Source organism: Hydra viridissima, unplaced genomic scaffold (genome assembly GCF_058129835.1).
Source record: "Hydra viridissima isolate aposymbiotic clone 2 unplaced genomic scaffold, HvirCarnegie_v1 scaffold_12, whole genome shotgun sequence".
Taxonomy (NCBI): Eukaryota; Metazoa; Cnidaria; class Hydrozoa; order Anthoathecata; family Hydridae; genus Hydra; species Hydra viridissima.
The window spans coordinates 2,900,896-2,918,546 of NW_028324311.1; the positions used below are offsets into that span (position 1 = coordinate 2,900,896).

Below are 17,651 nucleotides of genomic sequence, written 5' to 3' on the forward strand. Positions count from 1 at the left end.
TAAAAATCAAAATTTTAATATTTTTCACTAAACTCCAAAAGTTATTCATTTTTTTTAAGGTTATTTTTGCTCCTTTTGTCCTTAAGTCTAATTATCTGAAGTTTAACAACTTAAGTCATAAGAAAATTATAATTTGAAATTTGAGAAACTGATTTTAAGCATCGGCGTTGGGATTTCAATTTTAACGAGTAATTATAAATAAAGTACCACCTTCTACATCATGTGAAGTTTAAAGCATTTGATGTTTAAGGCATCAAGTTGTAAGATTCCAGAAAATAAAACTTTATTTTAACCCTCAAGGGAACAGCACAGAATTGCTATTCAATTAAATCCGTTAAAGTAATTTTTATAAAAAAATTCTAAATTACAAATTTATGTATAAATATAAATATCGTCACGTTTCACAGTAAATTGCTTTATACAAGTTAGGTGGGCAATAGTCGATTCCAAAGAATCAACTAATCGATGATATTTTCACAATAACAATCTCATTGGTAACAGTACAAGGTATTATGAAAAACATTCCAGAGCGATGAGTCATTAGTAGTTAAAGTGATGTTTAAATGCAATTTCATTTAAGAAAAAGTTTTAAAAACACCATTTAAGTAAAAAATCATAGTTGTACTTTATAATTTAATCATAGTGTTGTACTTTATAATTTCATTAGTTTTTTTTTTAAAAAGAGAAATAACTTGTGTTAGAATATGCTTCGTTATTTCGAAAAAGCTACGTTAAAACTGTAATTTCTTTTTTTGAACGTATATTTATCATATTTCTAACGTTTACTTATTTATCAACGTGTACTTTTTTATCCACAACCGCAAGTATCTCAGCTAATTTTTAACTAGGTTTTCGAAAATTAAGTTTGGGTACAGATTGAAAAGTTATGTTTTTCATAAGGAATGACCTCTATAAACTAAATTGTAAATTAAATAATAATTGTTTACATGGGGCTGATAAAATACCTTACCAACTACATAGACCTAAGTAACTTGATCTCATAATACCTTACCAACTATATAGACCTAAGTAACTTGAGGTAAACCTTGTAGAATTCTACATTTTCAGCTACAAGCTTTCAATATTTGTGTCAATGGTCAAACACTAAATTATTTATTACAATAACACACAAACGTGTTGATGACGTTGCTTTGAAAAAAATTTTTAACTTTTGCAAGCGACCTTTTACACACTTCATTTGTGTAATCGATTTCTAAAGGACAGTCATTCCAAATACTACAGTGTTTATTATCGTTTATCAAGGCAATTATCATTTAATGCCAACTTTAATTTTGTTATATCATTAGTCTTTTCTTCTTTCGTTATATCGCCAATGTTCTTTCTCATATTTAGGGAGCGAAAACTCACCTGAGGTAACCGAGGGTATTTGGACAACTTTAATAAGTTTAGGTAACTGATACCCTAGCCTTTGGGTCGCGTATTACCCGATATAAACTACCTGAAGTACTACCCGTAGAAATTCCCAAAAATCGGGTAATAAAATACCCGATTTATTTACCCGATTATCGGACCAAAACTTTTGCGCGATCGGGTAATTCCGTTAATTTTTTTTTCTATTATTGCATTTTTTTTTTTTATTTTATTTTAATTCTTTATATCACTTTTATTTCTACTTCATAGTTCTACCTACTCCATGTAAGTATAAATTTTTAGTTAATTAAAAATCAATACTTACATGGAGTAAGGGGAATTAATAGATTCTAAATTCTCAACTACTTTTTTTTTAAATTTTGTGCTATCACCTCTTAAATATAAAAGTAAATAAATTTTTTTTTTTTTATGCTTATACTTATTTTTTATTTAATACGCTACCCGATTTTGTTACCCGATCATCGAAACTACCTAAAATACGGAACTACCCGGTGTCGGGGAATTCTTTATAAAATTCGGGTAATATCTATTTTTTTCTTTTCTTTACATAGATATTTTTCTTTTCTTTCCAGGTTACCAAAGCATCAAACATATGGGAATTTTTCACTAAGGCCAATTATGACAAAGCCACCGGCAATAAGTATTATAAAGAATTCACAGCAAAACAGGGATGTGCAAGTGTTTTGTGCAAACACCTCAAATGCAATTATGCAGATTTTTTCACAGAATTGGAAAGAAAGGATGCAGATAGAATGTGGGCTAATAACACTTTTGAGGTTAACTCTGAATCGTTATCACTAACTAAACCATCTGAACCACAACAACCACCTACCAAAAAGACAAGAGAAGAACCGGAAAAGAACCGAAAAATTCATCATGTAAGGCTGATCACAGACATCACTAGGTGGGTGGTATAAGAGAGAAAACCATTTTCAGTAGTAGAGGCTAAAACATTCATTTGCATGCTCAAAAGTGCTACATTAGGCCATAAAATGAAGTTTTAGCTCATACACTGAGTTGCAGAGCAATTCCAAAAATCTATAAGTTCATGAAAAAGCTATTGTGAACTTATTAAATGCAGAAAAAGATGGACTTGAAGGAATTGCTTTTATATCAGATATCTGGAGTGCCAGAACAAAACATTCTTACATAAGCTTGACAGGACACTACCTAGACAAAAATTTACGCCTGAGAAGATTCCTTGTCGCGATGAAGTATTTTCCTAAGGACCAGATGGCAAACAACATAAGTGTCAAGATAACAGATTTGGTCCACGAAATCGAGTTGAATCCTAAAATTCAAAAACAAATAATGACATTGACTCCAACTTGCGGTGTGTCGACCACAAGATCCACTTGATTGTCACGGGTTCACTAGCTGCAAAAGACTAGGAAAAGAAAATGTCCATATGCCCACAATGGAAACAACTTCTAAAAAAGATGACAGGTTAGGTAAACTATTTTAAAAACTCAGACAAAAGGACAATTGATCTTGGAAACAAAGCAAATGCCCTTAAAATGATAACAGCTACTTTGGTACAGAATTGTCCGATACGCTGGAATTCCAGACTTAGCCCAGCTGGAAATCAATGATTACGCTTCTTCCAGCGGTGGAGCAAATATTTAGGTCTGATGGTGACACATCTGGCTCAGAAAAAATTGATGCCAGATAATTTGACCTTGCAAGGAACACCCTTGTGAACACACTGAAGGACCTTGTTAACAGAGACCCCACACTACAACCCACACCACCTGAAACCTCATTCCAAAACATAGAGGACGCGGACTTTTTGGATGCTGACAGTCTTATGGCTACTTTGTTAGACAATCGTCCCAGACAAAGGTATAGAGCAACGTATACAAACAAAAGAGAGAAATCAGCTGCAATAAAAAATGTATTAAAGAAGGTAGACAAATACCTTGGTAATGCATTAACCGAATTTCGGACTTTAGGAGGGCCAATGCAGGCAATTAACCAATGCTTGCAAGGCTTGCTAGTCAGATTCTGGCTATCGCAGCCTCATCGGCCATTTCTAAAAGAGTGTTTTCAAGTGTAGGAAACACTTTTACTGTAAAGAGAACAAGCTTAAGTGTTAGCAAAATAGAGCAGCTAGTGTTCATGAAAGAGAACAGTTAATTACTGGATAAAATTTCAGATATAAAATGCCCAGGCCACTTCTAATTTTGCTTATGCTGAAATTCATTTGTAATTCAATGTAATAAATGAACTGAGTTGAGTCGTTTCGGTTATTTTTTCTTCTTCGGGTATTTTTACGGGTATTTTACGGGTAATAAGTATTGGGTATAACCAGATTTTAAAAATAATCGGGTATAACTTTCGAGTAATTACTTGACATATTTAAATTCGGGTAATACCCGAAATAACTACACGGATCCCAGTTAGGGTCTCCGGTCCCTACTCATATTATTTTCTTCTGAACTTTCACTACTACAATTGTCTGTATCATCAAATCATTGACCATAACTAATTTCAACTTCCTTTCTTTTAGGTGACAGGTGTCTCGTAGATAAGTTGTAATAGGCTCTTTCACAGTACAGCATAAACCTTTGCATCAATCGGAAGACTTCTGAATTTCATCAAAGAGTTTATCTTCTGAATTTTCAAATCTTTCAAATATTTTGCCCCAGCTATTAATAATAATTGTATTATTAATAGCTGGGACAAAAAGATTTTCATCGATTCCGCGAGCATCATACAAGAAGGAAATTACTTAGTTCTCCAAATATAGAACAAGTTATTATCCAATCATATGCTGGTGGCAAAAAAAATTTGCTTCACCTTTTTTCGGAAGTTAGACATCTAGTTAATATATATGATTGGCTTTTGATAACATCCGATCTTATCTTCAACTCACAAAGAGAAGTGTTAAGTAAAAGATTAGGGAAATTACCGTTTGAAGGTCCTGAGTTTGGTTATCCTGCGTTTTAATACCGCAACATTAGGGAGTAAAATTCTTTTTGGCTTCAAAGATTACTTAGGATCCGACTTGTCGAATAGTGAATATGACAAAGATTCATTCAATGATAACAATCAGATCGTAGCTCGAAATGTTTTTGTATGTTGCTTGTTGCAGGCGTCACATCAAAAACTTTGCTTTAAACGCATAAAGAGTTCTATTGTAATAAATTTCAGAAAAAGATAAAGGAGTTCGTACTTAATTCGTTATTATTCGTTATTATTCGTTTTTAACTAAAAAACCAAATACCAATGAGTACTGATACCTACTCTGTTGCTCTAATTAACAATGGTGTCGGTATTTAATTATAAAAAGTACTTATGGGTCCCTGCACTTTTAAAATCTATATTTTTCTCTCTAGTTAACAATCTTTTTGTTCAACAAAAAGCATATTAAGTTCAATTTAAAGATTTCAGTAAAATTAGGAATGTTTTTTTGGATATTTAAATAAAGATTAAAACCTATTTTGTCCATTCATTGGCCGGTTAGCTCAGTTGGTTAGAGCGTCGTGCTAATAACGCGAATGTCGTGGGTTCGATCCCCATACTGGCCACTAACAATTGCTTTTGGAAGTTTCTAATATTTTGGACTTTATGCAACGGAATAGCTAGATAGGGAAAAACTTGAAGATAAAACGATCTTTGTAAAACGTTATTAAGTAGTTTTGGTAAATCCACAGTTAAACAGCCTAAAATTATTTTATCTTTTCGTTTTTTGTGCTCTCGTTCGAGGAGATTTGTCGTTATGAAAACAGACATTTAGTTTATCAGTACCAACCAATATCACTGCAAAAAAAAAAAAAAAAGAAGAAAGCCATAAAAAAAACACAGCAACAAAATGCCACATTCTTATCAAGAAGTCTTTGTGGATTTTGATATAAATATCTCCTCTAATTAAATATCTGATTTTGAAAGGCAACTGATATTTCATCATTTATCATTTCCTGGTTAAAACTGAAAGACATCATATCTAAGGGCTCAATTGACCAATTTCTTGTTGTTGCTAAGTATGTAGTCCCAAATAAATCATAGGGAAGTTAAGACCCTATGAAAAGTTTAGAAAGAGTTTTAAAGGTTGAGAGGTCAATGTTTGATGGCTTAATGTTCTTGAATCATCTCCTTGTCTCTAATTATAAGAATTTTATAACTTTTGGACACTTAAAATCATTGGACATTAAAATTCTAATATTTTCAAATTGCATTTTAAGTGCTTTTTCTCTCTTTTGACAATTTGAAACTTAAGAAACTCTTAAGAAACTTTTAGTACTTGAGTTGTAAAAAAAGTGCCCTTAAAATAAGAAACTTTCTAGTAAGTCCATTTGCTTGGTTTCTAATTTAAAAGAGAGCCAATATTGTAAAAGCTTGCATAAAATTGGCCAGTATGGGGATCGAACCCACGACATTCGCGTTATTAGCACGACGCTCTAACCAACTGAGCTAACCGGCCTTGTTTATTGCGAGACCACATTATTATATAATTAAAATATTTTCATATTCTATTTTTTTTTTTTTTTGAGAATTTGTTAATTATAATTGATTATATTACGTTTGTTACCGAACCATCACCGATAAGTAATGCAAAAAACGTAAAGAAAGATCAGGCAACATTTATATATTATAATAAGTTTGCATCTTATGCAAAGGTGGCTTGCTTTTTACTTGGTTTCTTGATATATTTTACAAATAATTAGGGGAGACCGGGGGTAGTTGGCTACAGGGGTAAGTTGATGCACTACGTTTAACTTTGGAATTTTCCACCAGAAGTTTCCAAAATTCACATGGAACCTTCCCACTTAACTAATTCATCTTTCAGTGTAGTATCAGGGCTAGTTGGCAACATGTACCAACTTACAACTTTTCGCATTAATGCGAAAAGTTGTACGTGGAAAAATTTGCGAAATGTTGAAAAAATGCGAAAAGCTGTACGTTTAAAAATTTACGGCTAATTAGCCGTAAATTCACTTAAGTTATATAACACTACAGATCTACAGACATGAGAAATTATAAAAGAAAAGTAAACAGGCCTGTAAATTCTAAAAATTTTACAAAAAATGCTTTTGATGCTATTTTTATAGAAGAAAAGTCTATTCGATCGACTTAAGGGCAATAAAAGTTAATGTCAAAAAATTTTCTTGGATAAAAATTATCAAGAGTTTTTATAAAAAAGATGCGCTTGAAATATATGCTTAATGTTGCTAAATTTGTCTCTTTTTATATGGTGTGACAACTTAGCCCGGGGAGGGTGAGTTGGCACTTATTTTTTTCTTTTTTGCAGGCCCTTTTTGGGCCACCAATTTTTTTTTTTTTTTTAATGTTTGAAACTTGAACATGCTTGCCAAATTCATATTCTTTTGAACTGCAATTTGATGTCCTTAAATAAGTTCACCCAAAAATGCACAGAGCTCAAAAACTAAAACTGAAGCCAACTAGCCCTGGCTTCACCTACACTGTACGATCACACTGAGCAAAAAATATTATTTTCGGAAAATTTCATCAAATCTTTGTCTGTGTTGTAGCAACTTGACTATACAAATTTCATATCTGAAGTCTACTGGTTCTATTTCATCATCATAAAATAAATAAATGTAATAAAACGAGGAGACTTTACATGGAATTGTAAATGTAAACCATCCTATGGGATGGTTTACATTTACAATTCCATGTAAAGCAAGATTTGGTTGTTCGGAATGCCATTTCGTTTTTTTTTTTTGGTGAAAAGGAAACAAGATTTTTCATAGTGTATAAACATTTTGATAAATTTTATATTATCCAATTTGGTACAATACCTTTTGCCATCCTTCTGAAAGGAGATTGATTCCACGCTTTTAAAGCTTTTTTTCTTTGCTGGTAAAAAACTAGTTTAAACGATATTCGACGTTTTGATTTGGAATGAAAAAATTCCAAAAATTTGTCCAAAAATTTGTCCAGTTGATTACTGTGCACTTCAGAATTAATTGTGGTATTTTCCGGTAGAAGCTCTAAAAATCGATCCCCTTGAAATCCTACTAAACAGATAGTATAGCCTGTTTTCGATGAATACTTGATAGTATAGCCTGTTTTCGATGAATACTCTGTAAAAACATGTGGAACCCTTATGTCAAGTTTTAAAATTAAATCAAGCCGTTTCACGTGATCATGAACGGTCGAATTTGAGAAGTTTAACCTACAGCAATCTCACGAGTAATTATTCGGTGGTTTGTATCTTCAACGGACCTTCCTAAACGTGGTGCATCATGATGATTAATGATGTGGAAATTGATGACGTGCAATTCGATGTATAGGAGGACATCAAGGATTAAACTTTTATCAGAGACTTTTGATGATAGACAAATAATTTTGGAAAGCACTTGCTTTTTTTAAAGTTTGTCCATATTACTTCAAGTTCATTAAAATCGAACATAACTGAACCGAAGATTTTAAGTAATCCACTTTCAGCGAGGTTCTTTTATGAAACCTTACGCAATGTGGATGCACACAATATGCCTGTAGAACGAAAATCATTTTGTAAATTGTGATTTTCTAAAATGACAACTAGGGTAGGGTAGGGCTAGTTGAGCAATTTTTACAAAATCTAACAGAAGGGTGCGTCGAATTTACATAAATTTTTGATTATTAGGAAGATAATTTTATCAGCTAAAAATTGCTTATGAAAAAAGCTGATCAACCTATCCCAGCAGGGTAAATTGAGCAGCTGTGTATGGTATGTTGAGCAATAAATAAATTAATCCATTACTGTGACTTCTATAAACTCTGTTGTTAAACCAAAATTTGTTATAAATTAAACATATACTTTAAATCTTAACAAATTATTTAAGATATATTTAAGATTTAATCATTTAAGACATGAAAATAAAAACTAATAAATTCTGAGGCAAAATATAATTTAAAGAAAATGCTTCAGGATTTTTAGGAAAAAGTATTGTAATCTCGTTATTAATTACTATCTTTGACTGATTGACCAGAAGATAATATTAAATGTGCTTCAGAATAAGCTCTGTGTGATAGCTTATTCTAAAGATATTTATAACCCACCCACTTCCATTAGCTACCCCAATACAGTCTGTTGGACCATTGTTAACAAAAGTTATCGTTTTAATTTTTTCAAGGAAACACAAACATTGGGGTCACTGTATTTCCTGAGGCAGATACAGGGGCTACGACTGTGACATTAGTGCCTCTTTACCGTTATATAACCAACATTTTGCTTGTCCTTTGCAGCCACAATTTTACTATGTGTAATAACTGCAGATGCACCAGTTTCGTCAACGTTCCATATTTGTGAAACACTGAACTTGTATATATCCATAACTTCACCTAATTTATCATAAAACCCTTTTACCTTTTAAGTGTTAAATAGCTAGTTACTTCTGGTTTCCAAATAGATAATTTAGTCATACATTCTTTACCAACCATCTTGATTTCAGTTCAAGATTCTGGTGTTTTGATTTTGTATTGAACAGCACATTCGTAGATACTTCAATGTACATTTTAGGAGTATATCAATAAAATATAGATGCCATTTGAAAAAATAAAAAAAATTTTAAGGAGCTTTCTCTTGCTCTCGGGGGAATATTAAGCTAGGTTTTGAATAACCCATGGGTGGGTAATCACCATGGCTTATTCAAAGTTTTAAAATGCATCTTGATAATCTCATTCTCTTGATCTTGAAATTCTTTAGCAGCTCAATTGGGGGGGGGGGGGGGCATCTAAAATTTTTTTCCCTCCAAACAGAAAAAAAAGTGTAAATGCTCGCTGCAACACTAAGCTGCTGACTTGTAAAAGCACCATTTGATGATTTTCTTTTTTAATTAAGCCTTCTTTAATATATATACATAAGAGAGAGAGAGAGAGAGAGAGAGAGAGAGAGAGAGAGAGAGAGAGTCTGTATAACTCCAGCTTTATATACAAACCATTATGCGTAATATACACACACATATATTACAGTTATATACCAATATTAAGACGTTTTCATGGGGGTCAATATAAAGGGGGTCAATATAAAGCAACTTCAATATTCCAAGACTTGCTTTTTTGAAACTTCCATTACCGTCGATTCCCAGTTTCTCAATATGTTTTTGATTAAATAAATAAGTAATTAAATATTCATATAATTGAATAGTTAAATAATTAAATGATTAGGCAATTAAATAATTGAAAATGAATAAAGTTATATTGGAACTCGTAAATTTCAAGAATCTATTTAAATAAGTAACGCATTTATTTTATTTCTTATAGCTTTTTATATAACATAAAAATTTACAACAGGTGTGCGGTGCCTCTATTACAATATAATATAAAATGCGGCCCTCATACCAAAATAAGTTTGATTTGCCTAAAAAAGAATAATCGAAAATCTTTCAAATGTGTTTTTATAGGAAAATATTGATGCTGCAGTTGTATGAATATTTAAACTGAAAGTAACTGAAAGTGCGAATAGTGAACATTTGTCCAGTTTGTTAAATATTTATCTTATTTCCAAAAAAATTTAAATCTTGGAAAAAAAATATTTGATTAAAGTTAACCTATAAATAGGAAAAGAAATCGAAACGTTGCATTATTCTCAAAATGAGGAGTTTAAACGGGTTCGTGTTTTTTGCCTTAACATTTTTTTCCGTTTCTGTTGAAAGTCAAATTTGCAATGGTATGAGAGAGCTTTGCAGTTTACAAATCAACCAAGTTACTCTTGCTGGAAGTCATAACGCTGGTGCAGGGTTCGATGGCTTACTGTATTATCATAAAATTGCTAAATTACCAGCAGTAAGCTGTCTGTACAGAAATCAACGCTTAAATATTACAGCTCAATTGGATCTCGGAATAAGATACTTTGACATTGATGTTTGTTGGGATAGCTTTTATAAACCGGAGAGTCCATGGACGTGTCATCAACGTGCCTTTGGTGGCTCTATAAAGGCTATTCTTGAACAAGTAAACGCGTGGATGAAAGTTAACAAAAATGACGTTGTTGTACTTCATTTTAATCGTGATTCAACAAATCCTGACAAAGCAGGTGAAGAAATCAAAAAAAAAAAACTTTTTTGTTTTCTCTCTCTTTTTCCTCACATTAAATGACAAGTTAAAAAAAACCTATCAAAAAAAAAAAAAGAAACGCAACGCCTTGTGGGATTCTGTTGCATTAAAAATTAAAAGAACAAGCTTTAATCTATTTAATTGTACCCTTGTTCTGAATACTTTGCCGCTCATGTTTTAAATACTTTGAAGCGCTGAGAAAATGATGTTTATGCCAAATTAATTGACATTAAATCTAGCAAAAAATCATTCTTTCAGCGCTTCGTAAGTAATGCAGCCCCCAAATATTCAAAACACGATTATTAATAAATCAATTAAAGCTTTACTTTTTACGTTTTAATGCTTTAAAATCCGGCAAAGCATGAAGGTAACTTTTAATGAAACTTTTTTCGATTTTTCATTTGATAGATCTTTCAGCCATTAAATTACATTCTGTTTAGGACCTGCAATTATGAAGCAGATAAATGACCTGTGGGGTTCTTCAAAGATTGGGGAATTATCATTGCAAAATAATCAATATGCAACCCTAGGGCAGTCTATCTCAGACAACAAAAGAATATTTGTCATCATGGCAGAAAAGTTAACAACCAATATGGTTGGAAGATTTAACTATATAAGTGAATATGATGTGGGCTTCACCTGGACTTCCAAACATGGTGCAACGAAAAACGACGCAAAGGAGTTGATAGAATTAATGGGTGAAAATCGCTGTGAAAATGAGGCATATAGACATTCATTCGTAAGGTACGATTTATATTTGAGTTGGGGGTTGTGCGTCGACGACTTAGCAGCCTTAGTAAAGCCATTTATGCGGGAAGGAGTTTTGGGGTGCCACACAGGAACAACAAAGCAACGCAAAACTGTAAATTTCATCTTAGTTGACTACGTGGACGAAGCTGTTGTTAATGTCGCGAACGAACTTAACAAAATCAACATAAAAAACTATCTGGGTTAAATCTGCCGAATTTGATTACAAGAATGTGATTTCGGTCGTAAAAACAACAAATATATACTTTATATATCGTTATTTTCCCGACTTTTTAATGTCTTTAAAATGTGTATTAGCATTAATTTATTTCATTTCTATTAGGTTATTTATATGTCAAAAGTTGTCTCCCATACTGAACATAAAAACTCTCAAGAATTTTTTTTAATTTAAAGAAATGAAAGAATAAAAAAAAGGTGCAGAAAATATTTTATTCTCAAAAAATAATTTTATATAAATAGCGTCATATAAAGAAACATAGGAAAAACGTGACACAATTTTTTAAAATTCTTGTGCTGCCACAAATTATTGCAAAATTTTTTAAAATTTTTAACATATTTTGCATAAATTAATTAGTTAAAAATTTTTTTTATAAATAATGCTAAAAATTCGAAAATTTTTCAGAAAAATCAAACTATTTCACGATATGATTGCCCATCCCAAAACAAAACGATAAAGTAATAAATCAACTACGAGCAAGTTGTTTGCGTGACCCTGCACGCTTTAGCAGAAGAAGAAAAAAAAAAAAAAATCCTCTCGACTTTAAAAATGTGAAAAAGGGTACTAATAACAAAACATCAACTATGATAAAATTACTACACCAAGTCACAAACATTTCTTTTTCGCCATAACTTTTTCATGCAAAGTTTTAAAACTAACTTTCTTATTTCATCCACAACTAACACAGAGGACGCTATTGCAATTAACGTTAAAATGTCGTAAAACGTTAAACTTTCGGTTTGGAACACTCTCTGGAGAGGGGGAAAATAAACGACCAGCATTTGACCAATAATAGAACCACCAACCGCATATAAAAACATTCTGTTGCTAAAGAAACCGATCTCTATTATTGACTTGGTCTAAAAAATAATCAAAATCAAAGATGCTATTATTTTATCAACATCATTTTCTATAAAATTGAATCAAAAAGAAGCAAAATTATCCCACATAAATGTTTACAGAAACAATTTACGACAATAAATCAATAGATTAACAAAACCCTTCTACCACGTCGTTTACCTGGGATCGACAACTCATCGCATTGAACATATCAAAAAATACAAAGCAAGTGAATGTCATAGTCGTATCACGTGGAGTCGTAATATTATCAGACATCTACAAATGACAAGAAACAAGTAAATTTAACAGGTTTACAAAAATGAAATTTATTTTAATAAATTTCTAAAGCCCATTTTATTTAAAAAAAAACAACATAGGTATACCTCTTTCCAAAATATGAACAAAGTACCGGTTACAATAATTATTGATGAGATCAGAACCTGCATAAGCAGATATCTGTTCACCATAGGGTCTTTAACTGCACGTGGCTTTCGCCGCATTACATCATCAGTTACTGGTTCTACCCCCAAACTAAACAAATTAAGCAAGACAATCAAAAACTGTGCAAAATTGCGAATTCCAACACAAAAAACTAAAACCAATTCATATTGATGGAATCCAGACCTTTGTGCTGGAGGACCGTCCATTATGATATTTATCCACAGGATTTGCATCGCATTAAGGGGATTGGGAAGTTGCATTAATGTAGAAATTGTAATTAATGTGATAGCAGCTATACTCCTAGAAAAATGACAATGAGTTTAAAAGTCATACGGTACTCAAGTATATTAAGTATAGATCGCAAAACAATTATTTTATATGATAAACATAAACAAAAAAAACTTAATAAACTCACGTGCTAAGTTGAAACCGTACAAAATTTCGTATGTTATAATAGATTCCTTTTCCTTCAGCAAGTGCTACCATTATAGTTTTAAAATCGTCATCAGCTAAAATCATATCTGCAGCTTCTTTACTAACATCTGTTCCGCATTTTCCCATTGTGATTCCAATGTCAGCACACTTTAGTGCAATAGCGTCATTTACACCATCTCCTGTCATTGCAACAACATGATCTTTTCTTTGAAGAGCCTATCACCCAAATAACACAAAGAATAAAGAAGAAAAAGGAAAGACATTATAATATAACTTGAGATATATTGTTGTTATATCTTACATCAGTTATTAATTGGAAACACAACTTGTAAGGAAAAGTACAAACTTTACTTACACGAACTATTGTAACTTTATTCTTTGGACTGACTCTGTAGAACACAGTTATCTTAAAAAAATGAATATTCACAAAATAAATTTAAGCATTACAAAAGAAGGGTGATTCATTAATAAATGCATAAAAATAAGTTTTAACAATTAGAAAGTTTAACAATTGTAAATTTGTAAGAATATTTAAGAATTAAGCATTAAATATACTAAAAAAACATACATTATTAATGACTTTATCCAGCTCATAGCAGTCCATGGAGTCTATTTGTTCACCTGAAATAATATTTGTTGCCTCTATATTCAAGCCAACTTTTCCAGCAATTGCAACAGCAGTCTCTCTTGCATCACCTGTTAGCATTTTTACATTTACCCCACCTTCAATGAGTGTACAGACTGCATTTCTTACTCCTTCACGAGGAGGATCAATAATACCAACTATGCCAAGGTATGTCAATGAGTTTAGCTCTTCTCCATGAGCAATTGCCACCACTATAGAAGAAAAACTTTAAAAAAATATTTTTTTTTTTATTTTAAGATCATTTTCATTGTCACTGAATTTAAATGCTTTTAGGCACCTACCTCTTAATCCTTGGTAGCCCAACTTTGATGCTTCAACAGCTGCACTTTCTTTATAAGCTGAAGTTAACAATTTCTTCACTCCATTATCCATCCATGTAGAGCATCTCTCAAGTACTTTTTCAAAAGTCCCTTTTACATAAAACATTGTAGCCTCCTGAAAAAAACAACATTCAATAGAAGCAATTTTATTTACTGCTTTAACTAAAAGAATTCTTTGCTGTTAAAAAGAAGTTTTAAAAACACAAAACAGAAAACTGTTAAAGCCAAGAAAAAATCAATCCTAAGTGCAATGAGTTTTATCTTTATTTTTTTTTAAAGATTTTTTTTAAAAAGTTGTTACGGGAGTTTATTTATGTTGATTACATAAACACATTATAGGCATAACATGAGGTTAAGATTACCTCGTAGTTTCCAGAAAATATTTTACAGCATTTTACGGCCATCCATTTAGTTTCAGAAGTGAATGGTATTTCTTCCAGTCTTTTGTATTCATCATTTAGCCTAACCAGTCCGAGCTGAAAAGTACATATAAAGTAATAACTTGCATATTTAAAATTGAGGATATGTATTTCATTAAGTAGAATGCTGTGCAACACTCACACTGTAGATAACATAAAAAAATACCTTCAATCCAACTGCAATTATTGCACCTTCAGTGGCTTGTCCAAATAGCACACCATTTTTAATTGATGCATTGTTGCACAAACAACCTGCCTGGATATGGTATAATTAAAACTTAAGTAAAAAAGAAAATTGTTTATTACTGAAAATATGAAAATAAAATCTAATCACAAACCTTAACAAGGTGAGTCAGAGAATCATCTGTAAATTCACTAGCTGCATGGTTATCAATAAGGATTTCTCCATGGCTTGAATACCCAATTCCAGTTATCTGAAAGTATGATAGGATTTTAAAATTGTATAAATTGCTAGAAAGTAGGTGCTGCATAAACAAAAAGAATTTTTTTGTTTACAAATTTGGATGGTAACTAAGTTAAAGATAGATCTAAGACTTTTGATGAAAGTTTACACTTCAATAACATTGTGATGTTCACACTCCCAAAGTTCTATTCCAGTCTTAAAATCAAAATTATATCATTCTTTACAGAGAAACAAGAATCTAAGCTTTACTAATAAGGAAATTGTGAAAACTATTTATTGCATGGTCATCTCAGTAAGTTATGTTACTGAATGTTTTGAATAAATATTTAGTTTCCCAAATTTAGTGAACTTAATACTGTCTGTTAACAGAGGCTGCTAAAGTAGAATAAATCTCTACATATTCTCAACAAAATCATTTTCATGTGAAATGTTCAAATAAGTAAATTACTATGTAATGTTCTATTTAAAGAACTAAAAAGGTTGATGTATTTTCTGTCTCTAACCCTGAACAAATAAATTCTATTGCATAAAAGAATGCCTTTTAGTATCCTTCACCTTAACTCTTCGACTATCTGCAAGAACAATATCTGTTACTGTCATCTCATTCTTTGTAAGAGTACCTGTTTTGTCAGAGCATACAACTGTTGTACAGCCTAAAAAATTTATATTGAAAAAAATAAAATCTTGATTAAATCTAAGTTGCATTTAATGAATATTCAGAAAATTAAATTATAACCAATTAATTTACAACCAACATACCCAACGTTTCAACAGCTGGCAATTTCTTAACAATAGCATTCCTGTTGGCCATTCGCATTACACCAAGAGCTAAAGTCACAGTTACAACAATAGGCAAGCCTTCTGGTATAGCAGCAACTGCAAGGCTAAATTTGTAAAAAAGTAGAAGAAATACAGCTTTATCAGTTGATATCAGCATGAACAGGAAAACCTAACTAAATATTACTCATCATGAAAAGTTCAATTGTTTTAAAAACTCACAGCTAATGGCATGATAAGAAAGATTTCATTTAAATTCTTGTGTCAGATTGAGTATAACACAAATAAAAACAGATCAATAAACTTGTTTTAAAAGGGTTAAAGGAATTAAAAACATAACTACCTTACACCAATAGTAAACATTTCCATTATTTTTCGTTTTTGAATCCAACCCAGCAACACAACAAGGCCTAAAATAACAATGCACATTAATTCTTCAAACATTAAAAATATTTTTTTATAATCTTTCAACACAAGTTTGTTCATTATATATTATTTTAGACTTTTTTCAAAATCAATTTATGTGTGATAAATAAAAAATTACATACCAATTATTAGAATTGAATAAAAAGAAAGCTGCTTTCCAAGATGATCCATACTTTTCTGAAGGGGAGTTTTAGGCGGCTAAAAAAATAATTCACTACTATACATGCTGTGTTACCACAAACTCCACACTATGAAATACTCAGGTAAGAAATATTTTAGGATTAATTATTTCATATAGAGTTTATAGCAATTAGTTTATCACAAATTGCTAAATTACTAACTGAATAATAATATTATAATAATAACTGAAAGAATATAATATATAATAACATAATAATAACTAAATAAATTATTAATTTGTCATTTTAAAGATAATTTCTTTGGAAAAATACCTCTTCATCCTTCATCATTTGAAAGACTGATCCAAACTCAGAATTTGTACCAGTGCCACATACAATACCCTAAAACAAAATAATTCTCTCTATTTAGTTTAAATATCTATGAGTTGTTTTATCTTGATTTTTTTAAAAATATTTTTTAAAAATATTTATCTTTATCAACAACAGTTATGAAAGATTACACTTCAATGAGCAATTCAAAACATAAATATTATAGTGTGTTTAAAACACTAAAAATACATATATATTAAGTTTTTAAATCCCTAATCATACATTATGCTGAATTAAATGATTATAAATATTTTTAAAAATCCTTATGTGTTTCTCAACAACAAGACCTATAGAACAGATTATAAAACAGAATTTCAACAACTAAATAAAAGACAAGTAACTGAGAAGCAACCTATAAAGCTATGAACACCATAAAAGTTCTAAAAAATTTATAGGGAAAGAAGAAAGTTTGTAAGAACAAAAGAGAGACAACTTGTTTCAGAAACTCTGTTGGTTTTTATAAAATGTTAGAAAAGGAGAAATAACAGTGCAGATATACACCCATCTTACAGGGATATATGTCTGCACTGCTAAATCATATCACTAAATCATAAAAAACAAAAACATAATCATATTACCTTCCCTTTTCCTGCTCTTACCAATGTTCCCATAAGAGCCATGTTTGATTTTTCGTTATTTGTACTCAAAGTTAATGTGCACTTTCGAGCAGGCTCAATTTCCCCTGTGAAGCTTGATTCATCAATTTCCAATTGAATTGCCTAGAGAAAACAAAAGCTATTTTTTTAATACTTAAGTCAAAATTTTGTGATATTCTGAACTTACAAAAATGCATTATTTACTTTAAATTTTATTATTCAATCACAGTTCTGAGTGTTCTGTACAAAACTTCCATCAAATAAAATGCAACTAAACCTCAAACAACCGTAGATCAGCAGGAACACGATCACCTGTTTCTATGGCAACAATATCACCTGGTACTAACTCCTTTGCTAAAAAATTTGTCCAATCACCATCTCTTAGGCTATATATATAAAAAAAAAATTACTAAACAAGAGTTCAGATTTAAAAAAAAG

General features: G+C 31.1%; 2 protein-coding genes and 2 non-coding genes across 6 annotated transcripts in view; 2 read left to right on the top strand and 2 right to left on the bottom strand.

Moving 5' to 3' along the window:
* The first annotated feature begins 4,848 nt into the window (after nucleotides 1–4,848).
* On the top strand, nucleotides 4,849–4,922 carry Trnai-aau (transfer RNA isoleucine (anticodon AAU)). Its single transcript has one exon. It is a non-coding gene; the product is annotated as a tRNA-Ile (tRNA).
* An 819-nt stretch (nucleotides 4,923–5,741) lies between these two features.
* On the bottom strand, nucleotides 5,742–5,815 carry Trnai-aau (transfer RNA isoleucine (anticodon AAU)). The gene has a single exon. It is a non-coding gene; the product is annotated as a tRNA-Ile (tRNA).
* A 4,065-nt stretch (nucleotides 5,816–9,880) lies between these two features.
* Nucleotides 9,881–11,422, top strand: LOC145194556 (uncharacterized). Its single transcript, XM_080072223.2, has 2 exons — nucleotides 9,881–10,375; nucleotides 10,836–11,422. The coding sequence occupies exons 1-2, from the start codon at nucleotides 9,934–9,936 to the stop codon at nucleotides 11,348–11,350; spliced, it is 957 nt and encodes a 318-aa protein (XP_079928349.2). The 5' UTR covers nucleotides 9,881–9,933; the 3' UTR covers nucleotides 11,351–11,422.
* Nucleotides 11,423–11,578: 156 nt separating this feature from the next.
* Nucleotides 11,579–17,651, bottom strand: part of LOC145197284 (calcium-transporting ATPase type 2C member 1-like) — a 9,443-nt gene continuing 3,370 nt past the window's right edge. Inside the window, exons 6-23 of one of the 3 annotated variants that reach the window (XM_090068309.1) lie at nucleotides 17,491–17,599; nucleotides 17,196–17,336; nucleotides 16,561–16,629; nucleotides 16,231–16,306; nucleotides 16,026–16,092; nucleotides 15,665–15,789; nucleotides 15,461–15,558; nucleotides 14,820–14,915; nucleotides 14,648–14,737; nucleotides 14,425–14,538; nucleotides 14,024–14,177; nucleotides 13,665–13,933; nucleotides 13,452–13,502; nucleotides 13,077–13,312; nucleotides 12,845–12,961; nucleotides 12,604–12,751; nucleotides 12,401–12,496; nucleotides 11,579–12,240 (exon numbers count right to left, since the gene is read on the bottom strand). In XM_090068309.1, coding sequence (XP_089924435.1) covers nucleotides 11,977–12,240; nucleotides 12,401–12,496; nucleotides 12,604–12,751; nucleotides 12,845–12,961; nucleotides 13,077–13,312; nucleotides 13,452–13,502; nucleotides 13,665–13,933; nucleotides 14,024–14,177; nucleotides 14,425–14,538; nucleotides 14,648–14,737; nucleotides 14,820–14,915; nucleotides 15,461–15,558; nucleotides 15,665–15,789; nucleotides 16,026–16,092; nucleotides 16,231–16,306; nucleotides 16,561–16,629; nucleotides 17,196–17,336; nucleotides 17,491–17,599 — 2,320 coding nt within the window. In that variant the 3' untranslated portion in view covers nucleotides 11,579–11,976. Of the gene's footprint in view, nucleotides 12,241–12,400; nucleotides 12,497–12,603; nucleotides 12,752–12,844; nucleotides 12,962–13,076; nucleotides 13,313–13,451; nucleotides 13,503–13,664; nucleotides 13,948–14,023; nucleotides 14,178–14,424; nucleotides 14,539–14,647; nucleotides 14,738–14,819; nucleotides 14,916–15,460; nucleotides 15,559–15,664; nucleotides 15,790–16,025; nucleotides 16,093–16,230; nucleotides 16,307–16,560; nucleotides 16,630–17,195; nucleotides 17,337–17,417; nucleotides 17,600–17,651 lie in introns of those variants that run through there. The other 2 variants (XM_090068310.1, XR_016445477.1) reach the window with 2 other exon arrangements.